Source organism: Rhinatrema bivittatum, chromosome 2 (genome assembly GCF_901001135.1).
Source record: "Rhinatrema bivittatum chromosome 2, aRhiBiv1.1, whole genome shotgun sequence".
Taxonomy (NCBI): domain Eukaryota; kingdom Metazoa; phylum Chordata; class Amphibia; order Gymnophiona; family Rhinatrematidae; genus Rhinatrema; species Rhinatrema bivittatum.
This window is the reverse complement of record NC_042616.1, coordinates 762722527-762750271: the sequence shown is the minus strand read 5'-3', so window position 1 is coordinate 762750271 and position 27745 is coordinate 762722527. Positions and strand designations below refer to the sequence as shown.

At 46.8% G+C, this 27745-nt stretch overlaps 1 protein-coding gene across 1 annotated transcript in view; it reads left to right on the top strand.

Annotated features, from left to right (window-relative positions):
• Positions 1–9762: 9762 nt before the first annotated feature.
• Positions 9763–27745, top strand: part of LOC115083400 (E3 ubiquitin-protein ligase TRIM39-like) — a 41433-nt gene continuing 23450 nt past the window's right edge. Inside the window, exons 1-4 of the mRNA XM_029587205.1 lie at positions 9763–9948; positions 14641–15048; positions 22632–22727; positions 26748–26978. Coding sequence (XP_029443065.1) covers positions 9763–9948; positions 14641–15048; positions 22632–22727; positions 26748–26978 — 921 coding nt within the window. The remainder of the gene's footprint in view (positions 9949–14640; positions 15049–22631; positions 22728–26747; positions 26979–27745) is intronic.

Genomic DNA, 27745 nt, shown 5'->3' with positions numbered 1-27745 from the left:
TTGGAACAGTTGCTTCCAGGAAATCATCACACTCCTCTCCAGTCTCAACCTAGTCATCAACAAGGACAAGACGGAAACCCTCATCATCTCCCAGGGGGACAACTACTCCCTCTTCAACTAGACGTCCACTACACCCGACAACGCCAAAACCGCGACTCATGTAAGAGATCTCGGTGTGCTCCTGGACAACCAGCTTAACTTCAAAAGATTTATAAACAACACGACCAAGGAAGGTTTCTTCAAATTACAAGTAATAAAAAAGATGAAACCCCTTCTGCATTTTCAGGACTTCCGGTTGGTTCTTCAATCAATCATCCTCACAAAAATAGACTACTGTAACTCCCTGCTGCTTGGCCTTCCTGCCAACACCATCAAGCCCCTGCAGATGTTACAGAATTCAGCAGCCAGGATCCTAATTAACTCAAAAAAGAGTGACCACATCACACCCATCCTCCACAACCTCCACTGGCTCCCGATAAATACAGAATACTTTATAAAGCTCTGACCATTTTGCACAAATCCATACACAATCTTTCCTCTATTGATCTCACCATCCAGCTGCGCCCCCACACTTCGGTCAGACCGATTAGAACAGCCTATCAAGGCACTCTATACGCCCCCCCCAAGTAAAAATCAACCCTAAGCAAAAGAGCCCTTTCCACGGCAGGCCCCACACAATGGAACTCTCTCCCACCGGACCTCAGACAAGACTCGTGCCCTATTTCCTTCAAAAAAAAAACTCAAAACGTGGTTGTTCAAATCAGCGTTTCCAGAACCGACAGGGTAACCATACCAACTATCGTAGCTTGTCCCATGGCAACTATCAAGCATTATATACTGTATTAAGTTAATTCTGCATCTTTCAGTCCATTTTGAACTATATCTCTCTTTCGCTCCAGCCTATTTCCATGCCTCTTGCAGCTCACTTATCAGGTCCTTTTGCCCCATCTATCAATCAATTTAGTTCTTCTCTGGTGCATTCTGCCCCTGCTATTTATTGTTAGCCATGCAAAATAGATATTGTATTTATTGTTATCTTTATTGTTTATTTATTGTAAACTATATTATCTTTTTTGTTATCCATGATTATCTATGCATAGTATTGTTATTTATTGTTATCTATGCAAAGCATATACTAAGTTTTGGGTTCTATGTAAGCTCTCATGCGAAGTTATCTTGTTCCACTGTAAACCGGTTTGATTTGTATACTTTACAAGAAGATCAGTATACAAAAGTTACAAATAAATAAAATAAATAAAAATAAATGGTAAATAGCCTAAATGAGTTTTAGAAGAAAATTCAGCTGACCAGTTACGCAGCCAAAGAAGCCTCTGTGCAAATACAGCAGAGGACATGGTGCGGGAGGATGTACGAAGGAGATCATACAGCGCATCCGCTCCTTAAGCCATCGCCGCTTCCAAACACTCTGCTTGTTCCGCCTCTCCAGGAGGAGAGGCTCTCTTGAAGTCAATAATTGTTGTACCCATCGGAGGCTCGCCCGCAGCATGTAGCTACTGCACACCTCCGCGCGAATACCCAGGGCTGAAACTTTAAAGATCCGCTTAAGAAGAACCTCAAGTTTTCTATCCTGAAGATCCTTGAGGGCCGCCGCCCCCGTGACGGGTATGGTGGTCCACTTTGTGACCGCGGACACAGAAGCGTCCACCTTAGGGGACTGCAAAAGGTCCAATGAGTCCTCTGGCAAGGGGTAAAGCTTATCCATAGCCCTTCCTACCCTCAAACCAGCATCTTGGACTTCCCACTCCCGAGTCATCAACTGGTGTAGCATAGGATGCAAGGTAAAGGTTTTTGCTGGAGCCTGCAGCCTCGCTAAGACAGGATCCACAGAACCTTGTGGTAATGAAACTTGGGGGAGATCCACCCCTAATTCGGATAAGACAGAGGAAATAAGAGGCTCCAGTTCCTCCCTGTGAAATAGGTGGACCACCTTCGGGTCATCACCATCCAGAGGGGAGTGTTTTATCAGATCCTCTTCGGAGCCTGTGCCGGGAGGGGGCAAGGAAGGGGTTGGCGTGTCCGGAACCCCACCATCCACTGTGTCTGCTCCTGCTGCTGGCGGAGCATGCAATTTAGCGACTTGAAGTGCCTCCTGGGTATCTGAGTGCTTAGGAATTTTATCTGGAGGCTCAGATGACCGACTCAATCGTGAAGCACCACTTTGAGTCTGGGAAGCAGTTTGAGAAGCCAAAAAAGCCTTGTGCCTCAGAAGCACAAAGTCTAGGATGAAAATGTTCAAACCAGCCCCTTCCCCCACCATGGGATTGGGCTCACCCTCATCAGCATCTTGGTCCTGGTCAGTATCATGGTCCTGGTCAAAAATAATCCCCAGGATTGGTAGGGACTGGAGACAAATCAGGAGGAAATGTTCTTGCTCCCAAAGCTCTGGCTTCTGCCTCTTTAAATGTTTCTAAGATGGCGGCCGTTCCCACACTGAGGGGGAATGTATCGGCCCTGGGCTCACGAGGTGCAGATCATTTTAAGGCACCTCGGGGCTGCAACAAGCTGCCTGTCCCTTGATAAGAACTGCCCTCCCTGCTGGAGAGACACTGGGAGAATAAGCCTGCATGGGAGAGTCTGGAAACAGACTCCCCACAGTCAGTACAAGAAGATGGCCGCGACATCGTGTCAGCGAAGAGGGAGCTTAAAAAATCACGGCAGAAAAAAAGAAACGGCAGGAGAGTGAGGGACGGGCGGTTCGCAAAAAATATATGCCCCGACTCGAATCGCATGGCCAGAATACCCAAAAACTAATGGCAGGCTACTCTGTTAACTTTTTTTTTTATATATATAATCGGCTGGGGGCAGCGAGAAGGGAGAAGACGGTCTGGACCATGGGTATCTTCCCCTGAGCTTTACCTTGCAGGAACCCGCAGGGTAAACTACCCCAGCTCCTGAGCCTCCTACCAGGGGGGAATGGATTGCTGTCACACCCTGGGAGGCTTTATGTCGTTTTTATTTATTTATTTTTTTCCAAAGTCCTGGGTATTTTGGGGGTTTTTTTGTAAAAGCTTTATTCGTTGTCAGATTCAATTGCTTCTTTGTCTTTTTTTTTTTTAAGGGAACAAGTCTCAGTCCTAAAAACAGGTCAAGACTGCAGGTTTTGCATCACCTCCATCTGCTGGAGAAAGAGAAATACTGAAGGGATGCAGGTGGCACAAAAGGTTAAGAGAGGGTGCCCTTCAAGTTTGTCTCCATCTGCTGGAAGGGAGGCATAACCGCAGGGCCGGTGCAAGGGGATTAGGCGCCCTAGGCGAGCCTTCTCCCTTGCGCCCCCGCCCCCCCCCCATTGCGCCGCCACCCCCCTGGTCTCAGCCTCGACTCCTACCTCATTCTCGATCACGCCCGCTGACTGTGTGGTTTTCTGGGTCGTGAGCAGGTTGGGCACTGCTTGCAGCTCGCAAAATCTCCACTCCTTTTTGCCACCGCTTGCGGCCCCATATGGCTCGCACCCAGGGGCCAATGTATTTGTTTGTCTCTCCAGCATCCCCCTCCCCCTCCCTGTAATCCTTCTTGTACTAATGCTTAAGGTCACAGAAAATCAGTGACATCTCTAGACAGAAGAATTTTTGGGAGGGAGCCAAAATGACATTTCTTCATCACACCCACCTCTATAGCATGGATCCTGCTTTAAAATTGGTTATAAAAAAAAGTGTTAATAAAAAAGTCCAAAAGGTCATCTGAGTAATTTTAAAAAGCTGGCCAGTTTCACACTTCTAGTAAAACTACTATAAAATTATTTGATAGCCTCATTCAACTAATTCTATATGGCTAGGAGAGTGAAGTCTGGAATATATAGGAAGGGACAGAATGTCAATATACATCCTACACCTCCAGTTCTGTAACTCTGTGCACCACTGAAATTCCCCCAAACAATGGAGCTTGGATGTTTCCCTTACAGCTCATCATACTAAAAGATATTTTCAAATTCTGGTGTCACCTCACAGTAACAGCAGCACAAACACCTTCCACTGCCAGACACATTGTGAACTAACACAAAATCCCACAAAAAAGACACTCAAAATCTATACTGCGGATGATACAAAATTATTCAGAGTAGTTAAATCACAAGCGGATTGTGATACATTACAGGAGGACCTTGCAAGACTGGAAGATTGGGCATCCAAATGGCAGATGAAGTTTAATATGGACAAGTGCAAGGTGTTGCATATAGGGAAAAATAACCCTTGCTGTAGTTACACGATGTTAGGTTCCATATTAGGAGCTACTACCCAGGAAAAAGATCTAGGCATCATAGTGGATAATACTTTAAAATCGTCGGCTCAGTGTGCTGTAGCAGTCAAAAAAGCAAACAGAAAGTTAGGAATTATTAGGAAGGGAATGGTTAATAAAACAGAAAATGTCCTAATGCTTCTATATCGCTCCATGGTGAGACCGCACCTTGAATACTGTGTACAGTTCTGGTCGCCGCATCTGAAAAAAGATATAGTTACGATGGAGAAGGTACAGAGAAGGGCAACCAAAATGATAAAGGGGATGGAACAGCTCCCGTATGAGGAAAGGCTGAAGAGGTTAAGGCTGTTCAGCTTGGAGAAGAGACAGCTGAGGGAGGATATGATAGAGGTCTTTAAGATCATGAGAGGTTTTGAACGAGTAGATGTGAATCGGTTAATTACACTTTCGAATGAAGTTAGCAAGTAACACATTTAAGACTAATTGGAGAAAATTCTTTTTCACTCAATGCACAATAAAGCTCTGGAATTTGTTGCCAGAGGATGTGGTTGGTGCAGTTAGTGTAGCTGGGTTCAAAAAAGGTTTGGATAAGTTCTTGGAGGAGAGGTCCATTAACGGCTATTAGTCAAGTTTACTTAGGGAATAGCCACTGCTATTAATTGCATTGCAATTGCATTGCACTGCAAACACAGAAGGCGTCGCACGTCAGACAGGAGAAGTTTTGAAAAGTCAACTGTATGCTGTGAACCCTGTACAGGACACAGTACACTCTCCCATAGTCCCTGAAGCAGGCACATGGTGCCGAAACATGGCCCGTGTCGGACATGCAGCTCCGTACCCATGAGATACCATTAAAGGCGACGACCTTGATAAGTATGAAATAAAAATTGCAGTGGGTCGGAAAAGCAGCAGGGGAGAAGGGATTTTAAGAAAATTCATTAAAAAGCACATTAAAAAGACTATTTTCAGAAACATTTTGAACTTAATAAAAGAATAATAGACGGAGTTTAAGGAAAGGATAACTGCAAATCGGTTACCCTTATCGAAAAACCTCCGTACAAGACTACCACCAAACAGGGATTCCCTTGTATGTTTAAGTTGGTGTATTGTTAAAAAGGGAAAGAGGTTGGTTAGTGATTAATTGCATTGGTAGCATAGAATCTTCTTGGTGTTTGGGTAATTGTCAGGTTCTTGTGGCCTGGTTTGGCCTCTGTTGGAAACAGGATGCTGGGCTTGATGGACCCTTGGTCTGACCCAGCATGGCAATTTTTTATGTTCTTATGTAATCCCATCGTAACATAACAGTAATAACACCAAGGACTCAATCAACAATAACCCTACCTTTGAATAAGCAAGGGTAAATATTACACTGAGTCCTAGAATACCAATACACCACCTACTGTATAGATCCCTATACAGACACTACATGCTAGCAGAATCTCTTATCACGGTCACACACACAGAGCAGAGACAGACCCTCACCAAATACAGAATACAAAATAAAGGAGTACAAATTAGACAAAACTGAAATGAAAACCCCAAGAAGCCAGACTCTGTGTATTAACAATGGAAAAACAGAACCACCATAAAACAATAAAATCAAGAAACATAAAGCATCAGTTATAATAGTAAAATCATACTAATAAAAGAATATTTTAAAACTACTGATAAATCAAATTTCTATTTATCACGCTGCTTTTTATCTCCCCACGTCGCCTTATCCCACCACCCTTGGTGCATCGCTTCACTTTCTCCCAACATGTTAGGGATCTAGGCTTTACACTTGATAACCACCACAGTCTCCAAAAACATATTAACAACACGACCAAAGACTGTTTCTATAAATTACAGGTACTGAAAAAATTAAGACCTTTATTACACCACAATGACTTTCGAACAGTCCTCCAAGCGACCCTGTTCAGCAAGATCGATTACTTGCAATTTCCCTTCTCTTAGGCCTCCCAGCTTCTGCAATCAGACCCCTTCAAATGCTGCAAAACGCTGCGGCTAGAATCCTAACTAACTCACGTAGATCTGAACACATCACCCCAATCCTCAAGGACCTTCATTGGCTCCAGATCTCTTCGAGAATCCTTTATAAGAGCCTCACACTTATTCACAAAACATTAAACAATCAAAACACTACCTGGCTAAATAACAGCTTCCAATACCGCACCTCCAATAGACCCTCCAGAACCGCATACGAAGGATCCTTAGTCATCCCCACCCACAAAACCACCCAACTCATATCTACAAAAAAACGGGCACTAACTGTAGCAGGCCCATCTTTATGGAACTCTATACCTCCAGATCTCCGCCTAGAACACTGCACGGCCTTCAAAAAAAAGCTTAAGACTTGGGAAGAATCCTTCGTTCGTGACACCACGTCTCGAAACTCTCCACATCCTAGCATTTGAGAGCGATGTAGACTTTTTTTGGCTTGCAGAAGCATAGTAATGACTGCCTCCGAGTACCCTTTCTTCCTTAATCTCCTGCTTTCAAAAGCTAGGCCGCTAGACAAAAGCGATCTGCCTGGTCGAAAAATATAGGGCCTTGATGAAGGAGATGTGGAAGATGTCCGAGTTGTTTGGGACCATCCATCGCTAGATTGATCAGATCCATGAACCACGGTCATTGGGGCCATTCCGGACACTAGAATCACGGTCCCTGGGTGAACATCTATCGTGCACAGAACCTTGCCCTCGAGTGGCCAAGGAGAAATCATGTACAGGAGAACTGAGGTTGGCCAGGGGAGTAGCAGCGCATCGACTCCTTCTGTGCCGTGATCTCTTCTGCAACTGAAGAACCGAGGGGCTTGGCATTGTCTCACATCGCCATCAAGTCCATGTGGGGTGTCCCCCATCTGCGGGAAATTAGACTCATGGCCTGGTCCGAGAGTTCTCACTCTCCTGCATCTTTGCACTTCCGACTCAGGAAATCTGTCTGTATGTTGTCTTTCCCGGCGATGTGGGATGCTGCTAGCAGCGCCAAATTTTCTTCCGTCCAGGCCATGAGTTGCTCTACCCTCGTCTGCTACGGCTTGACTCTTGGTGCCCCCTTGAAAGTTGATGTAGGCTGCCATCGGTGCATTGTCGGACAGAACTCTGACCGCCTGTTTGCGAAGGCATGGGAGAAAGTGTTGCAAAGCCAGTCGAACTGCTTTGGTTTCTAGACAATTGATCGACCAGCTGGACTCCTCCGGGGACCAGCGGCCTGGACTGAGTGGGACTGACTGACAGCTCCCCAGCCGGAGAGACTGGCATCTGTGGTCACGACTATCTACTTCGGGACTTCAAGGTCCACCCCTCGGGACAGGTTGTGCGGGCACATCCACCACCCAAGACTGGAACTGGCATGATCAGTGAGCAGTAAAGGAAACTGGAACTCCTCCGACTTCAGGTCCCAATGGGAAAGCAATGCACGTTGTAATGGCCGCATATGAGCAAAGACCCAGGGGACTACCTCCAGAGTGGATGCCATGGAGCTGAGGACCTGTAAATAGTCCCAGGCTTTGGGAGGCTGCAGTGACAGCAGGCGCCAAACTTGCACCATCAACTTGTTTTGTCTGTCCGGGGAGAGGAAAACTCTCCCTACGTTGGTATCAAAGCAGGCGCCCAGGAAGTCTATCGTTTGAGAAGATACAAAATTGCTTTTGGCCTGATTGATCAGCCAGCCGAGCGATTCCAGGAGCCCGACGACCTTGCTGATAGCTTCTCTACAGAGGACCTTGGACTTCGCCCTGATCAGCCAGACGTCTAGGTAGGGATAAATTAGAAGGCCTTGATTCCCCAGGGCCGCTGCCACAACCCACCATAACCTTGGTGAATGGGCGAGGGGCTATAGCCAGTCCGAACGGCAGTGTGCAGAACTGGAAATGCATACCTAGTATCATAAAGCAAAGCAATTTGTGATGATTCTCACGATGGGTATGTGTAAGTATGCTTCCATCAGTTCCAGGGACGCTAGGAATTCGCCCTTGTGAACCGCAGCTAATCACGGAACGTAAGGTCTCCATGCGGAAATGTGGTATCTTGAGAGCCTGTTCACCTTCTTTATGTCCATAAAAGGCCAGAAGGATCCCTCCTTTTTTGGGACCACGAAATAAATGGAGTAACGCCCTGTCTTCCATTCCGCTTGGGGAACTGGCTGAATAGCCCCGAGAGCCAGGAGCCAGCGAGGGTCTGCCGTACGGCCTGAGCCTTGGCTCCTGCACCGCAGGGGGAGATCATGAAGAAGTCTTCAAATGGCCGAGCAAATTCCAAAGCGTAGCCGTGTTCTATGATGCTTAAAGGGTAAAGCTTATCCACTGATCAGAAGTAATTTTGACCCATGCCTTGTAGAATTCAGACAATGTCCCCACAACCGAGGTAGCGAGGATGAGCCTGCCAGATCTCATTGGGCAGACTTAGAGACAAGGGGTCGTGTTTGCACTTGTGTCGCGGGTTGTTCTGCGCCCTCGAAAGGAAGAATTCCAGAATTGTGTCCTCGGCGCCGGCTGTCTCTCCTCTGTGGCTTGTGGGTCCTAGCCTGGTGAAACCTCTGTTGTCCTCGAAAACAAGATCATGTTGACGGAAAAACCCCTGGAAGGCCTTGGCCTGTCCTCAGGGAGCTTGTGAACTCTGTTTTCATTCAGAGACTTCATCAATTGCTCTAGATCCTCCCCAAAGAGGAACGTTCCCTTAAATGGTAAAAACTAACTGAGTTTTAGAAGAAACATCAGCCGACCAGTTACACAGCCAAAGGAGCCTCTATTCAGATACAGCAGAGGACATGGTGTGGGGAGGATGTACGAAGGAGATCATACAGCGCATCCACCCCATAAGCCACCCGCCCGCCTGCAAACGCTCCGCTTGCTCTGACTCTCCAGGAGGAAGCTCTCTTGAAGTCAATAACTGTTGTACCCATCGGAGGCTCGCCCGCAGCATGTGGCTACTGCACACCGCTGTGCAAATACCCAGGGCTGAAACTTTAAAGATCCGCTTAAAAAGAACCTCAAGTTTTCTATCCTGAAGATTCTTGAGGGCCACCGCACCCGCGACGGGAATGGTGGTCTGTTTTGTGACGTGGAACAGAAGCATCCACCTTAGGGGACCGCAAAAAGTCCGAGTCCTCTGGCAAAGGGTAAAGCTTATCCATAGCCCTTCCTACCCTCAAACCAGCATCTTGGACTTCCCACTCCTGAGTCATCAACTGGTGTAGCATAGGATGCAAGGGAAAGGTTTTTGCTGAAGCCTGCAGCCCCGCTAAGACAGGATCCACAGAACCTTGTGGTAATGAAACTTGGGGGAGATCCACCTTTAATTCAGATAAAACAGAGGGAATAAGAGGCTCCAGCTCCTACCTGTGAAATAGGCGGACCACCATGCAGAGAGGAGTGTTTTATCAGATCCTCTTCAGAGCCTTTGCCGGGAAGGGGCAAGGAAGGGGTTGGCATGTGCGCAACCCCACCATCCACTGTGTCTGCTCATGCCGCCGGTGGAGCACGCAATTTAACGACTTGAAGTGCCTCCTGGGTATCTGAGCGCTTAGGAATTTTATCTGGAGGCTCAGATGACCGACTCAATCGTGAAGCACTACTTTGCTGAGTCTGGGAAGCAGTTTGAGAAGCCAAAAACACCTTGTGCATCAGAAGCACAAAGTCTAGGGGTGAAAGTGTTTCGAACCAGCCCCTTCCCCCACCATGGGATTGGTCTCACCCTCATCAGCATCTTGGTTCTGGTCAGCATCATGGTCCTGGTGAAAATAATCCCCAGGATTGGTAGGGACTGGAGACAAATCGGGAGGAAACTCAATTGCTCCCAAAGCTCTGGCTTCTGCCTCCTTAAAAGTCTAAGATGGCCGCCGTTCCCGCACTGAGGGGGAATGTATCGGCCCTGGGCTCCTGAGGTGCAGGCAGTACAAGAAGATGGCTGCAGTATCATGGCAGAAAAGAGGGAGCTTAAAAATCACAGCAGAACAAAAAAATGGCAGGAGAGCGAGGGAAGCACGGTTCGCGAAAAGAAATCTGCCCCAACTCGAAATCGCACATCCAGAATACCCAAAAACTAACGGCAGGTCACTTTGTTAACTTTTTTTTTTTTCTGTAATCGGCTGGGGGCAGCAAAAGGGAGAAGAGGGACTGGACCACAGGTATCTTTCCCCTGAGCCTTACCTTGCAGGAGCCCGCAGGGTAACCTATGCCATCTTCTGAGCCTCCTACCAGGGGGGAACTGATCGCTGGCACACCCTGGGAGACTTAATGTCATTTATATTTATTTATTTTTCAGAGTCCCTTTGCTTCTTTATCTTTTTTTTTTTTTTAAAGGAAACTAGACTTAACCCTAAAACAGGTCAAGACTGCAGGTTTTGCACCACCTCCATCTGCTGGAGACAGAGAATAACTAAAGGGATGCAGGTGGCACAAAGGTTAAGAGAGGGTGCCCTTCTAAGTTTTTTTCTGTCTCCATCTGCTGGAAGGGATAACCCACAGTCTGGAATGATCCGGGTACTACAGGGAATGAGAGCTTATTTATGTGTTTTGCCTTAATTCAGAGGAGTGGCTGTTCGAGGTTCTTCTGTATGTGTTTTGTCTTATTTCAGGAGTGCCTGGTTCGAGGGCTTATGTATATCTTTTGCCTTAATTAAGAAGCGACGGTTCGAGGGTTTAGGTATGTGTTTTGCCTTAATTCAGGAGAGGCTGTTTGAGGTCTTCTGTATGTGTTTTGTATTAATTCAGGAAGGGCTGGATCGAGGGCTCATGTATGTGTTTTATATTTATTCAGGAGTGGCCGGTTCGAGGGCTTATGTATGTGTTTTGTCTTAATTCAGGAGTGGCTGGTTCGAGGGCTTATGTATGTGTTTTGCCTTAATTCAGGAGTGGCCGGTTCGAGGGCTTATGTATGTGTTTTGCCTTAATTCAGGAGTGGCTGGTTCGAGGGCTTATGTATGTGTTTTGTCTTAATTCAGGAGTGGCCGGTTCGAGGGCTTATGTATGTGTTTTGCCTTAATTCAGGAGTGGCTGGTTCGAGAGGCTTAATGTATGTGTTTTGCCTTAATTCAGGAGTGGCCGGTTCGAGGGCTTATGTATGTGTTTTGCCTTAATTCAGGAGTGGCTGGTTCGAGGGCTTATGTATGTGTTTTGCCTTAATTCAGGAATGGCTGTTCGAGGTCTTATGTATGTGTTTTGCCTTAATTCAGGAAGGGCTGGCTCAAGGGCTTCTGTATGTGCTTTGTCTTAATTCATCATATTTTATTTATTTATTTATTTATTTATGTGCTTTTATATACCGTTGTTTGGAGCTGGCCTTCATATCTAATCATCCAGACCATACGCCACCCACCGCTTGCGACCTCACCCTACCCTCAAATTCACTCCCCCACTCCATACGAGATCTTGGTGTCTCCCTAGACAACCAACTAAACTTCAAAAATCACATTAATACAATTATAAAGGAAAGTTCTTCAAGTTCCACATCCTCAAAAAACTTAAACCCTTGCTCTATGCACAAGACTTCCGTATAGTCTTACAAGCGACATTACTTTCAAAAATGGATTATTGCAACTCTCTACTTTTAGGCCTCCCCTATTCTACTATTAGAGCCCTTCAAATGTTGCAGAATGCTATGGCCAGAATCCTAATACCCACAAAACCGACCTCATCACCCCCATTCTTAAGGAACTCCATTGGCTACCCGTCTCCTCCCGCATCAGATACAAAACCCTCACCATTATTCACAACTCCCTGCACAATGACAACCGCTTCTGGCTTGAGGATGCGCTTCGCTTCCACTCCTCCAACCATCCCACCAGAACCGCACTCACAGGAACCCTCTACACCCCCACCCTCAGAATCGCACATCTCACCTCCACCAAAGAGCCCTTTCCATCGCAGGCCGCACCCTTTGGAACACCCTGCCACTTAACCTCCGATTAGAATCATGTTCATGAAAATTCAAAAAAGGGCTTAAGACATGGCTCTTTAAACTGGCATATCCTGATTTGGACCCTACCTAGTCCTTTTCCCCCTAACCCTTCCCCCCCTGTCTCTCCTCCCCCCCCCCCCCCCCATCTCCCCCTTTGCCTTGCCATGTTGTTGACTGTATAATCTGGCATGATTGTATATAGTGCCTACCCCTTCTCTCATCCCCTCCCTACCCTCCCCCTTTTTCCCTGTGCCGTGATTTGATTGCACAATTCTGTAGCATTGTATATTTTCCCCTTCCCCCTGCCCCCTAGACCCCTTACCTTTTTGATTGCATAATTTTCAATGTTGTACTTAGTCCTTTGAGTGTATAATTTTTAGAATGTTGTATATAATACTTATCAGATGGTTCACTCATCTCTGTACCTTGTTCCCTGCCAGGTACTGTTCCTATATTAATTCCTTCTTTCAACCCTTTCCTCCATCCTCCTTACTTCCTAGCTGCTCCCCTCCCCCTCCCTGTTTTTGGTATTTTCCTCCTTTAGTTATATGTAAACCGGCATGATGTACCCACGAATGTCGGTATAAAAAAGCTAATATATAAATAAATAAATACATTCAGGAGTGGCTGGTTCGAGGCCTTATGTATGTGTTTTTTATTAATTCAGGAGTGGCTGGATTGAGGGCTTATGTATGTGTTTTTTATTAATTCAGGAGTGGCTGGATCGAGGGCTTATGTATGTGTTTTGTATTAATTCAGGAGTGGCTGGTTCGAGGCTTATATAGGTGTTTTGTATTAATTCAGGAGTGGCTGGATCGAGGGCTTATGTATGCGTTTTGTATTAATTCAGGAGTGGGTGGATCGAGGGCTTATGTATGCGTTTTGTATTAATTCAGGAGTGGCTGGATCGAGGCCTTATGTATGCATTTTGTATTAATTGAGGAGTGGCTGGATCGAGGCCTTATGTATTTGTTTTGTATTAATTCAGGAGTGGCTGGATCGAGGGCTTATGTATGTGTTTTTTATTAATTCAGGAGTGGCTGGATTGAGGGTCTATGTATGTGTTTTGTATTAATTCAGGAGTGGCTGGATCGAGGGCTTATGTATGTGTTTTTTATTAATTCAGGAGTGGGTGGATCGAGGGCTTATGTATGCGTTTTGTATTAATTCAGGAGTGGCTGGATCGAGGGCTTATGTATGCGTTTTGTATTAATTCAGGAGTGGCTGGATCGAGGCCTTATGTATGCATTTTGTATTAATTGAGGAGTGGCTGGATCGAGGCCTTATGTATGTGTTTTGTATGAATTCAGGAGTGGCTGGATTGAGGGCTTATGTATGTGTTTTGTATTAATTCAGCAGTGGCTGGTTCGAGGGCTTATGTATGTTTTGTCTTAATTCAGGAGTGGATGGTTCGAGGGTTTATGTATGTGTTTTGTATGAATTCAGGAGTGGCTGGATTGAGGGCTTATGTATGTGTTTTGTCTTAATTCAGGAGTGGATGGTTCGAGGGCTTATGTATGTATTTTGTCTTAATTCAGGAGTGGCTGAATCGAGGGCTTATGTATGTTTTTTTGTATTAATTCAGGAGTGGCTGGATCGAGGGCTTATGTATGTTTTTTTGTATTAATTCAGGAGTGGCTGGATTGAGGGCTTATGTATGTGTTTTGTATTAATTCAGGAGTGGCTATTTGAGGGCTTATGTATGTGTTTTGTATTAATTCAGGAGTGGCTGAATCGAGGGCTTATGTATGTTTTTTTGTATTAATTCAGGAGTGGCTGGATTGAGGGCTTATGTATGTGTTTTGTATGAATTCAGGAGTGATTGGTTTGAGGGCTTATGTATGTGTTTTGTATGAATTCAGGAGTGGCTATTTGAGGGCTTATGTATGTGTTTTGTATGAATTCAGGAGTGGCTCGTTCAAATGTGGACTAGGGGTTTATACAGGGGCATTATCACCTCTCCCTAGGTACCCAAGCACCTTTCTGGGTTTTTTTTATCATCTTATCCACCTATTTCACCTCCTTGAGATCATCAGATACAAATGCCCCCAGATCCCAGGCTTGTTTTATGCATAGAAGAATTTCACCGGCTTTACTGAAGCACAGATCATGATATTTATATTCAGAAATTGAGAGCAGTTCTCCTTCTCAGTGTGTGTGTGTATAGATATACGTTTCGAATAGAAAGAACCAGCCACTTTCATAACTTGTCTGACTGCTTCTAAATTCTATTCCAAACTTTCCAAAAGTTCTCAGTTCCACAGAAGAAAAACTGTAGGTGAACCAAAACAGGCCTTTATTGAGTTTATCTCTCAAAAGTTCTCCACGATGTAAAAATACAGTGAAACACAGTGGTGAAAGGGGAACAAGTTGGCTTTTCTGAAGTTTTAGGTGTAGTAAAACCAGAAACACAGCTTGAAAAATAATTTTCAATAGAGCACACTCCAGAGAGAGAGAGAGACCCTCCCTTTCTGGGAGGCTGCTAGAGTAGAAATGAAAGTAAAAGTAGAGTCTGCACTTCTCTCAGGAGCGTGGCTGCAGGGAGCAGCATGGAGTCTCTGTGGAGGAAGCTTCTTGTTCCATCTGCTTGGATTATTTTATAGACCCGGTGACCATAGACTGTGGCCACAGCTTCTGCCGCTCCTGCATCACTCGGGCCTGGGAGGGCTTAGATACAAACTTCCCCTGTCCCAAGTGCAGAGAAACATCTCAGCAGAGGAACCTCAGGCCTAACTGGGAGCTGCGGAATCTGATAGAAAGGGTGAAAAAGATGTCAGAGAGAAAAGGAGAGGAAACTCTGTGCCAGAAGCATGAAGAGAAATTAAAATTGTTCTGCACAGAGGATTGGAAAGCGATCTGTCTTATCTGTAAGGAAGGAAAGGAGCACAGATCTCACAGTGTGGTCCCCATAGAGGAGGCAGTGCAGGATTACAAGGTGAGTGTCAGCATCTTTATTATTACAGTGGTCCCAGGTGTTGCAGATCTGATGTAAGCTGTGGACCCTTGGCCCGAGATGGTGTTGTCGCTACCTGAGGGGGACAGGTCAGCACCGTCAGGAGGCAAGGCTGGAGGAGAGCAGGGGCCAGCTGGAGCTTCGCCACTACCAGCCCTCGTTCCCCACAGGTTGAGCCCTTGGGTACGGGGCTGTCTGGTCTTAGGTGGGCCCCTGCAAGGAGGATCTTGTGATACGGCCATGCGAAGCAGAGAGTCAGAAGGCAGGCGACGAGCAGTCAATGTGGGTCCGGTCCGAAGGTCAGAGGCAGGAGGCAAGCAGCCACGGTGAGATCCAATCCAAATGTCAAAGCCAGGGAGGTTCGTCCAAAGGAAGCTGGCACGGGAACTGGGAGGCTGGAGCGAGTACTGGAAGGCAGGAACAGGAGCAGGAACACAGGAGCGGATACTCAGGAGCATGAACGCAGAAACCCACGAGGAATTCAGCACAAGGAGACTCGTTGCCAAGCCATCCGTAGGCAGCCTGGGAGAGCCTTAAGTAGGCCAGGGCCAATGACATCATTTCATGAAGCCGCCAGTGATTTCCCGCTGTTGGCCCTTTAAATCATGCCTGCGTATGGAGATCCCGTGCTGAGGAGGAGGATGGCTCCTTGCGCAAACAGAGCAGAGGAGATCCAGGCGGCATGGGGTACTGACGGATGGACTGCAAGCGGAGAGACGGCTGGCCGCAGCCAGGGACTCGAGACCGGGCACAGCGTCAGGGAGGATTTGGAGGGTAAGCGGAGCCCCGCGACCAGTGAGTGTAACACCAGGTCACAGATCTCACACCCTACTCCCCATAGAGGAGGCTGTGCAGGAATACAAGGTGAGTGTCAGTATCTTTATTATCACAGTGTGTCCCAGGTCACAGATCTCACACCCTGATCCCCATAGAGGAGGCTGTGCAGGAATACAAGGTGAGTGTCAATATCTTTATTATCACAGTGTGTCCCAGGTCACAGATCTCACACCCTGATCCCCATAGAGGAGGCTGTGCAGGAATACAAGGTGGGTATCAGGATCTTTATTATCACAGTGTGTCCCAGGTCACAGATCTCACTCCCTGATCCCCATAGAGGAGGCTGTGCAGGAATACAAGGTGGGTATCAGGATCTTTATTATCACAGTGTGTCCCAGGTCACAGATCTCACTCCCTGATCCCCATAGAGGAGGCTGTGCAGGAATACAAGGTGAGTGTCAGTATCTTTATTATCACAGTGTGTCCCAGGTCACAGATCTCACTCCCTGATCCCCATAGAGGAGGCTGTGCAGGAATACAAGGTGAGTGTCAATATCTTTATTATCACAGTGTGTCCCAGGTCACAGATCTCACACCCTGATCCCCATAGAGGAGGCTGTGCAGGAATACAAGGTGAGTGTCAGTATCTTTATTATCACAGTGTGTCCCAGGTCACAGATCTCACTCCCTGATCCCCATAGAGGAGGCTGTGCAGGAATACAAGGTGAGTGTCAGTATCTTTATTATCACAGTGTGTCCCAGGTCACAGATCTCACTCCCTGATCCCCATAGAGCAGGCTGTGCAGGAATACAAGGTGAGTGTCAGTATCTTTATTATCACAGTGCGTCCCAGGGTCACAGATCTCACTCCCTGATCCCCATAGAGGAGGCTGTGCAGGAATACAAGGTGAGTGTCAGTATCTTTATTATCACAGTGCGTCCCAGGGTCACAGATCTCACACCCTGATCCCCATAGAGGAGGCTGTGCAGGAATACAAGGTGAGTGTCAGTATCTTTATTATCACAGTGTGTCCCAGGTCACAGATCTCACTCCCTGATCCCCATAGAGGAGGCTGTGCAGGAATACAAGGTGAGTGTCAGTATCTTTATTATCACAGTGCGTCCCAGGGTCACAGATCTCACACCCTGATCCCCATAGAGGAGGCTGTGCAGGAATACAAGGTGAGTGTCAGTATCTTTATTATCACAGTGTGTCCCAGGTCACAGATCTCACACCCTGATCCCCATAGAGGAGGCTGTGCAGGAATACAAGGTAAGTGTCAGTATCTTTATTATCACAGTGTGTCCCAGGTCACAGATCTCACACCCTGATCCCCATAGAGGAGGCTGTGCAGGAATACAAGGTGAGTGTCAGTATCTTTATTAGCACAGTGCGTCCCAGGGTCACAGATCTCACTCCCTGATCCCCATAGAGGAGGCTGTGCAGGAATACAAGGTAAGTGTCAGTATCTTTATTATCACAGTGTGTCCCAGGTCACAGATCTCACTCCCTGATCCCCATAGAGGAGGCTGTGCAGGAATACAAGGTGAGTGTCAGTATCTTTATTATCACAGTGCGTCCCGGGATCACAGATCTCTCTCCCTGATCCCCATAGAGGAGGCTGAGCAGGAATACAAGGTGGGTATCAGGATCTTTATTATCACAGTGTGTCCCAGGTCACAGATCTCACACCCTGATCCCCATAGAGGAGGCTGTGCAGGAATACAAGGTGAGTGTCAATATCTTTATTATCACAGTGTGTCCCGGGGTCACAGATCTCACTCCCTGATCCCCCTAGAGGAGGCTGTGCAGGAATACAAGGTGGGTATCAGGATCTTTATTATCACAGTGTGTCCCAGGTCACAGATCTCACACCCTGATCCCCATAGAGGAGGCTGTGCAGGAATACAAGGTGAGTGTCAGTATCTTTATTATCACAGTGCGTCCCAGGGTCACAGATCTCACTCCCTGATCCCCATAGAGGAGGCTGTGCAGGAATACAAGGTGAGTGTCAGTATCTTTATTATCACAGTGCGTCCCAGGGTCACAGATCTCACACCCTGATCCCCATAGAGGAGGCTGTGCAGGAATACAAGGTGAGTGTCAGTATCTTTATTATCACAGTGTGTCCCAGGTCACAGATCTCACTCCCTGATCCCCATAGAGGAGGCTGTGCAGGAATACAAGGTGAGTGTCAGTATCTTTATTATCACAGTGCGTCCCAGGGTCACAGATCTCACACCCTGATCCCCATAGAGGAGGCTGTGCAGGAATACAAGGTGAGTGTCAGTATCTTTATTATCACAGTGTGTCCCAGGTCACAGATCTCACACCCTGATCCCCATAGAGGAGGCTGTGCAGGAATACAAGGTGAGTGTCAGTATCTTTATTAGCACAGTGCGTCCCAGGGTCACAGATCTCACTCCCTGATCCCCATAGAGGAGGCTGTGCAGGATTACAAGGTGAGTGTCAGTATCTTTATTATCACAGTGCGTCCCAGGGTCACAGATCTCACTCCCTGATCCCCATAGAGGAGGCTGTGCAGGAATACAACGTAAGTGTCAGTATCTTTATTATCACAGTGTGTCCCAGGTCACAGATCTCTCTCCCTGATCCCCATAGAGGAGGCTGTGCAGGAACACAAGGTGGGTATCAGGATCTTTACTGTCCCAGGGCGTCCTGGCGGGGCCACTTTAACCTCCTAATTGTCCCTGAGCAGTCTTTTGTGGATGGATCCTTTTATTATTTCCATATTATCCAGCACGCTCCCTCTCCTCCCCAATCCTAGCAATCTCCTCCATATCTTCCGCCCCATTACCCTGAGGCTGCTGACCCACTGCTGCAGCTTTCCTCCTCTGTGCTGACTGCGGATGAGGGAGCTGTATGATGCCTTGTCCTTCTGCGCTGCTGCCCAACACAGGCCACTGCTCCATTCCTCCAGCCCCTGGGCCCAATGCAGATATATTTCTATCTTTTTCAAGCCCACACAGGCTGATATAAATGCCATATGAGGAATTTTCTATCCTCCAGCCAATGCAGGCTGAGACAGTGTGGCGTGAAGTCATTGTGGGAGGGGGATGAGGCAGCCTAAGAGATCCTCCCTCCTTGTACACCTTTCCCGTGATATAACTTTCAGGGTTATTGTCCCTGCGTTGAGGTTCTGATAATGAAGCTCAGTAGTCATTATGACCCCACCTCCTGGAACAATCCAGTAAAAGCAAGCCCTTTAAATTTCAAACTTGTTTCATATATAGAGAGAGATGGATAGCTAGACATGTATACAGATATATATTACACACACACACACGCAGGCACGTAATGCAAAGCTTTCAGAAATCATGTCCGTGTAAGACATTGATGCTGTATTAGTTGAAGATAATCTCTGAATTGGCTGGCTGCTCTGAACTCGGGTGTTTCTCCCTACGACTGAAAGCATAGAAAAAAATCATATTTTGTTATTATCTCAGTAACAGTAACATACAGGGGTGGTTCTACAATGAGGCAGGGTGAGGCGGTCACTTCAGGTGGCAAACTTTGGAAGCTGCACAGACTGCCTCTCTAAACCCCTCCAGCGGCCGCCTCACCCTGCTGCCAAAACAACAAAAGGACCCGCGGGCCTCCGGTGGATAGTGCTGCGTATAATTCCCCCCTCCTGCGCAGAAAATGGCAAAGATGTTGGAGACCCCCAGCGTCCCGCAAGCGGCGCAAAGATGATTGGCCCGGTGAGCTGCGAGCAGAGCCCGTCCCACTCACAGCGAAGATGAAGGTCCCAGTGAGTGTGGAGGTGTGTGTGTGAGAGTGTGTGAGAGTGAGAGAATGCGAACCGGGGGGGGGGGGGTTAGAGAGAGCACATGTGAGGGTGCGTGTGGGAAAGGGAGAGAAGGGGAGGGAGGGGTAAGGGGGCAGAGAGGGGGGCAGGGGGCGCCATCTCTTCCCTCACCTCAGGCAGCAGTTTGCCTTGAGCCGCCCCTGGTAACACAAACTCCCTCCATTACCAGATAATTTATGAAGCAACACAAAACCCTGTGAAAAAGTCACTCGGAACCCTTATAGCATACCTGCCTTACCAAAACAGCACTAACTTCTCAGACCTCAAACAGCAACAACATTACTTATGAAAAGACAACGCTATAAATATCACACTGGACCCTCCTACTGGGCAAACAGAAGAAGCCAGGCTGCTGTAGATCCCTACACAGCACCTTCATGCCCGCAGAATGTTTTTTTACATTTAACTCTTTTCCCCTTGAGCTCACCTTTGCATTGATGGCTTTAAGTGTGTTATAAAGATTGTGCACAGAGTTGACGTGTGCCGCACTGACAGGCATATTCTTCTGCTGAAGGTGCCTTCCCCAGAGAGCTTACACTTTGATTTAACTGCAGGGAGTGGATGGGCATCTGTAAAAGAAGAGTATGCACTTTGGTGCTGTGCATGTCAGGTTTGGTAGAATCTCACAGGCCAGGCCATTTTGCCAAAGGATGGCACGGCAAGTTAGATCTAAGCATAAGCTCTTTTGGCCAAGCGCCTTGTGTCAAAGTTGGGATGTGCAGGGCCTATGTACTATTCTTCTGTATTATTTTATTTGATATACCCCAAATCCACATAATGCCATCAATGCAATTCACTTCATAAATACATAATTACAAAATACAGTACTCACATACTAAATCCAAGAAAAACATTCATTACATATTTCACAATAATACAGTTATATAAACTACACGAAAACAAATTAAGATTGCATAAAACAAACATTCTCTAGCTATCCAAAGAGATCTAAATTATCCAATGACAAGTAAATAAACTTATAATTAAAACTACATATCCCCATAAGTCTGGGTAAGTAACTCTTAGGACATGTTGAATGACCCGTAACGCTAACAGATTAATTTGAAGAAAAAGTATGTTCTGACATGGACCATGTTCCTGGAGTCTGAGAGGAACCTGTGTGGGTGTCCCATCCTTTCGTAGATGCGTTGGTGACCAAAGTCACTTAATAGGATAAAGGTCAAAGGGTGGATCCCACTTCTAGAACAGCAGGATTGAGCAATGTCCACATCATGCTAGTTATCACCACTGAAAAAGATAGTGGCTGAATTAACTGGTCCCATTGCGAACCAAGGCCCCACTGATGAGGTGTCATGTTGAGACGGATGAGAGGAATTGCCACGGCCATGTGGCCAAGGACCATCAGAATCACTTGAGATGGAGCTTGAGGACACTGATGGATCCTGAGTCAATGCTTCTGGATGGAGGGAACACTCTTTCCTCCAGAGAGTCTATCCAAGCCTCGATGAATTTTATCCTTTGATAAAGTTTGATTTGGGATAATTGATGAGGGATCCCAAGGATTGAAGAAGGTGAATCATCCTGTCCCTGGAATCCAACGCTATCTCCTGGGAAGGCCCTGTCACCAGGCAGTCATCTTGATATGGGAAGACACAGATCCCTTAGTGATGTAGACGTGCCGCCTCTATCACCAAACTCTCTCGGAGCCGCTGAGAGACCGAACAGAAGGACCCCATATTGATAGTGAGCCTTGCCTACCACAAACCTGCGGAATTTCCAATGCAAAGGGTGGATGGAGGATGCTACAACCCAAGAAAGAGATCTAGGTGTCATAGTGGATAACACACTGAAATCGTCGGTGCAGTGTGCTGTGGCAGTCAAAAAAGCAAACAGAATGTTGGGAATTATTAGAAAAGGAATGGTGAATAAAACGGAAAATGTCATAATGCCTCTGTATCGCTCCATGGTGAGACCGCACCTTGAATACTGTGTACAATTCTGGTCGCCACATCTCAAAAAAGATATAATTGCGATGGAGAAGGTACAGAGAAGGGCTACCAAAATGATAAGGGGAATGGAACAACTCCCCTATGAGGAAAGACTAAAGAGGTTAGGACTTTTCAGCTTGGAGAACATATGACTGAGGGGGGATATGATAGAGGTGTTTAAAATCATGAGAGGTCTAGAACAGGTAGATGTGAATCGGTTATTTACTCTTTCAGATAGTAGAAAGATTAGGGGGCACTCCATGAAGTTAGCATGGGGCACATTTAAAACTAATCGGAGAAAGTTCTTTTTTACTCAATGCACAATTAAACTCTGGAATTTGTTGCCAGCGAATGTGGTTAGTGCAGTTAGTATAGCTGTGTTTAAAAAAGGATTGGATAAGTTCTTGGAGGAGAAGTCCATTACCTGCTATTAAGTTCACTTAGAGAATAGCCACTGCCATTAGCAATGGTTACATGGAATAGACTTAGTTTTGGGTACTTGCCAGGTTCTTATGGCCTGGATTGGCCACTGTTGGAAACAGGATGCTGGGCTTGATGGACCCTTGGTCTGACCCAGTGTGGCATTTTCTTATGTTCTTATGTGAGCAGCAGTTTCCCCAGCCAGTCACGCAAGTTCTGAACCGTATTGAGTTGATTGGCTGCAATGAGAGCATTCAGCATGGAGTCCTATAGCTTAGGGAGTGTTGGAGAAGATATGGGTCTTGGTTAGGAGAAACAGGAGCAGAGCAATTTCTTTTCTCTTCTGTTGTGTCCTGTGCTCTAGTCTCATTCCTCCCATCCTGGGGAGGGGCTGGATGAGAGAAAGCCACAGCCTGTGATCCCAGGGCTTAGGATTCAAGGAAGCCCCCTTGTACAATGTTCATCCTGATGTGTCACTCTTGGGCCAATTATAGTATAAGACAGGAGGATCTGAGAGCCACTTAATCCTGATTTATAACATCAAACATACTATTCAAATTTTTCAATTAGATCTGTTTAATATTCACAGGAAAAATATGAAAACCACTTGGGTCCACTGAGGAAGGAGCTGAAAGAGATTCAGGCGTTTAAATCCAGTGAAGAGAAGAAAGCTGAGAAGCTGAAGGTGGGTGTCTGTGTCTCTGTCTGAGCGGGTTTCTGTACGGTCATTGCTCCTATCAAATTGGAAGTAGCATGAGTAAGATTAATGAGAATACTGCTTAGCAACTCACTTTCAGGCCGATGCAATCATGGCACTGTGCGCTGGATTTTAGCACAAAGTTTTACTGCACAGGGTATAAGTTTTTTAAACTGCCAATGCATCAATCTAATGATATGCTAATGCATCAGGAGATAAAAAGTGCCTATACTGAGCTAAAATGTGCGTTCTGCACAGGCCAAGCCACATTTTAACTCTAGGTGTGGATGGGAGGACAGGGGAAGATAGAGACCGTGCTGAGAGTGAAATTAAATTAGATTTAGGAAGTTGCTTTAAACTATTTTATTTAATCAAACTTATGAAATTCTTTAGATGCAGCTAACTATAATTAATTCAATGAAAATAAAAGGTAACCTTGTGGCTGCAGTAAATATTCTGTCATGAATATCTAAGGTGATAAGTGGCTATTTTTTATTATTCTTAACTGGTTTAGATTTTGTCTGATGATTTGTAATGTGTTAGTATTGTTTTTTATTATGAAACTTTCATTGTAAACCACTTAGGAAAAATTTTGTAAGCGGTACATAAATATTTAAGATAAATAAAATAAAAAAGTGATAGCCAGAAAGGTCAGTTCTTATCCAGCTCTCTGGCCAGCAAAGTGTCAGAAGAGTTGGGAAGACTTCTGTTTTATAGTTTTAAGTGCCAGCACAGCAGTGCTCAAAATTTAATAAACCTGGGGTCACGCCAAGCGCACCTCTCTGCATCAGGGAGTAAGGTTGCCAACGGGCTCCAGATTTTCAGGACAGGTGGATCCAGTCCTGGCTTTACTCCCCTGCTAGTCTTGCTTTTCTTAGGGAATTCAATAGGGAAATCAGAATAAGTCCCAGCATGCAGTGGGGTAAAACCAGGACTGGATCCATCTGTCCTGAAATTCTGCAGCTCATTGGCAACCCTATCGGGGAGTAATGCTTAATGCCCTCACTAGCATGGGATTTCCATGCGAGGCTGCTAAACAGGACTCAGAGTTTTGAGCGAGTAAAACTCCTTGCTGTATCTGCAGTAAGGTTTACGCTCACAAAATGTGTGTTCAGCTGTGGGTAAAGCTGTCCGTTCGGCTGCAGGCACCTTGCTACATCGGCCTGTTTGTGCAGATGCTAGCCTGGGGTACTTCCAGCTGCCTCACATACATAGGGGCTGATGCAATATTTGTGCGTAGAAAATGGGCACTCAATGTTGAGCGCTCGCTTTCCTAAGCAGCCCAGCCACCTCTCCTGGGCGTGCGATGCATTAATTAAATGAGGGGATCGCGCTAAATAGGAGGCGCTAGGAAATATTGTGCGTCCCTAGCGCCTCCTCGGCATCAGGCACACAGGAGAGGTGGCAGTCAGCGGGTTAGGAAAACGGATGCTCAGTACGAATGTCTTTCTCCCGCTACCGGCACAATATACCCGGACCGGACTGTCTATCTTGTGCATTTATATTGGGCACCCAGAATATTTTTTTTACCTCAATCTGCTTTCTGCGGATCTTTCTACTTAAAATCCTGCTTTCTGTATCGTCAGAATACTTTCATTTTATCAATGAGCCCTTGAGCGTGATCCCAAGAAAGAAGAGCAGTTTAATACAGTGGCTGTTGCAGCAGGAACAATAAAAATGGCTGGTGCGTGATGCACTCAGCTTCCTGTCTCACAGGGTCAGCGTACGCTAGAGGGGAATCATCTCACAGGTCCTGGTAGGAAGGAGAGAGTGAGTGCTGGGTTTAGGATCTGGGAGGAGAGAGGACCACAGACAATCCTGATTCTCTGTCACATGGGCTTTGTGAGCTGGGTGATCCCCTTCCCATGGGGCCGATGTAATAAAACCCATGCTAAAGCTGGAGTTAACTCAGAATCCACGCTAAAAAAAGTTCTAGACAGAGAGGGCCAAACCCCCGACCTCCCGCTCACCTTAAACAAAAACAGAGCCAGGCCGAGTGGCACTCCCACCCTCCTACCTTCAAGGGGGCTGATGTAACTGGGCCCAGTGAGGGGAACCCACCCCCAGGGTGATAGAGAAAGAGGGAGACAGGATTAGCAGCAGAGCCTTCGTCAGCCCTGCAGCTCATTACCACAACTGCTGTATCCCTTACCCCCCTCTTCTTCTCATCTCTCTCACACCCTTACCCTTTGCTCTCTGACCTCACTCTTACCTCCCCTGCTCCACTGCTCTCTCACTCTTTTCCTGCACTCACCTCCCCTTTGCTCTCCCCTCTTCCATGCTGTCATCACTCTTTCCATTTCATCTCCTCCCTTGCTTTTTAACCCCTACACTACTCTCACCTCATCTCTCCCACTCTCCTTCCGACTCTCATCTTACTCTTCCTCTCTCACTTCCCCTTCCCCTTGTACGGTCACCCATACCTGGGAAATTTTGAGTTGTGATCACTCCTAAGATTTGGAGTGGGTTAACATGGGGAGGGGTGGTTCTCATCTACTTTCTCTCTTCCAGTCCTCCACATTACCCTCTCTCTCACACATTCTCTCTCTCTATCTTCCTCCCTCCAGCACACTTCCCCCATCCCCCGGCCCAATCCCAACACTCCCCTTTCCTCAGGCCCACACCCAGCACTCTGCCTTTTCTCTCACCTCAGCACACACCCTCTGCCTTTTACAAAGAATCTCCCCCAGCAAAGAAGAACCCTGTGCTTCCTGCTGCAGCATGCAGGGAACAGGAGGGGAGGGGGTGGGAGTTGGACTGAGGCTGGAGCATAAAGAGAAGAGTCACTCTGCTCCCTAATCCAGCCCTCCTGTTGTTCCTCATCCCTTCTCTTTTGTCCTTCCCCCTCCCCTCCTGTTCATTGAACAGAAGGGGAGGGGTAGAGGTTGGAGTGACCAGAGTAAAGAGATACTCTAGGCCCTAATCCAGCCCCTCCTCTCCTGTTCCTCCTCCCTTCTCTTTTGTCCTTGGCCCTTCCCCTCCTGTGCAGGGAATAGAAGAGGAGTGGTTGAGGTTGGAGTGACCAGAGCAAAGAAGAGATACTCTAGGCCCTAATCCAGCCCCTGATCTCCTGTTGTTCCTCCCCCCTACTCTTTTGTCCTTCCCCCTCCTCTCCTGTGCATTGAACAGAAGGGGAGGGGTTGAGGTTGGAGTGGCCAGAGAAGAGATACTCTAGGCCCTAATCCAGCCCCTCCCCTCCTGTTGTTTTTCCTTCCTCATAGGCAGGGTGCACACGACAGGAGAAGAAGGGCGGCGCCCAGAGATTTCCTGAGCATTTCAGGAAACCTGGTGAAAACCCAGAGAGTTCCCAGCAGGCGCAGACTTCTTAATAGGCAGAGCAGGTCAGGGGTTCTGAACCCCAGCCCTCAGGACACCCCAAGCCAGTCAGGTTTCTAGGATATCCCCAATGAATAAGGATGAATGAGATTTCCATACGATGGAGGCAGAGCATGCAAATCTATCTCATATATATATATATATATATATATATATATATATATATATATATATATATATATATATATATATACATTGTGCATATCCTGACAATTTGACTGGGTTGGGCAGCACTGGTGTAGGTAACTGCCTAGGAGCAGCTGCCCTGCCACCAGAAGACCATTCTGTCACTGAAAGCAGCTCCAGCAACCATTCCTGTGCCGCTGTGTCTGTATATTAGAAAAGAGCTGATACATCATCCAGGTTGGACCCTACGAAGATTAGCTACAATTCAGAATTTAAGAGAAATATTCCACTCCCATTGGCTGGGCACAGATTAGGAAGGGCAGCTAGCAATCTGTGCCTAGGGGCAGCCAGAGGGTTAAATCCACAGCTGATTCCCAGGAGTGATGATTTGCAACTTCTCTTGTCATAAAGCTCCGAATAATACAAACAATGGCACAGACTGTGTCTCTCTTTACTGCAGGGACAGGCTCCACTGTTGCATGCAATAAAATATATTGTCAGTGTCAGGGATATTTTTTTCTCTTTGCTCTTATCTGTTGAATGTAGTGTGAGACAGCGATCAAGAGAGAGAAAATCCTGTCTGAGTTTGAGGAGCTGCACCAGTTCCTGAATGAGGAGCAGCAGATCCATCTCTCAAGGCTGGAACAGGAAGAGAAGGAGATTGTAAAGAAAATCAGGGATAATGTGAGCCAGCTAGAAGAGCTAAGCTCCTCTCTCCAGAAACTGATCTCAGAGATAGAGGAGAAGTGCCAGCAGCCCGCCGTGGAGTTACTGAAGGTGAGATGGAATTACAAATCCCCAGACTCCAGAATGGACTGGGCCCCACTTTGCCCGATTCCCAATAGGGACGTGCATTTGTTTGAAATGAACAAAAGCAATGACACGCAGGCTGAAGCCACTGAAAATTCATAAAGGCCATCCAAAACGAATGCCAGTTTCATGTGAGACTCTTCACCTGCACAAAAGTGTTCGCAGCATTAGCCATGAGGATTACTGGGAGTTCAATTTGCCCGTCCTGGGGACCCCCAGGAGAACAGCACTTTCTGCTGGGACAGGGGTGTGCCTGGTAGTCAAGAAGATAGAGAAAGTGGCTAACCAAGGCTACTGGAATAAGTGCTGAGCCGTTTTCTGGGAAAGAGGGCACAGCTTGCCAAAGGTCATTACACCTCAGAGGTCACTACTCGGGGACACCATACAAAGCACCAGGTCCTCAAAATAAGAGGACGTTCGAGTCCTGTAATAATAGACTCCCAACCAGGCCGCAATCTTAGCCTCTGATAACCTAAGCAAGGTATCATCCTAAGGCCATGCTATCATCCTCATGAAAAAAGGTGCACAACTGCACCTTCCACTCTGAAGGCACCACCCCCTCAGATGAGCGATTCAGGCCGAACCTCAGGCTACTCCCGTGCCAACTCCGGGCTAGGAAACAGATAATCATAGCAAGTTTTATTTATTTGTTTCCATTTCATGGGAACCTGATTGCATGGCTGGGATCTGTAAGTGAAACCAAGCCAACGGAAGGCCTCCTCCTGGCTTCAGGC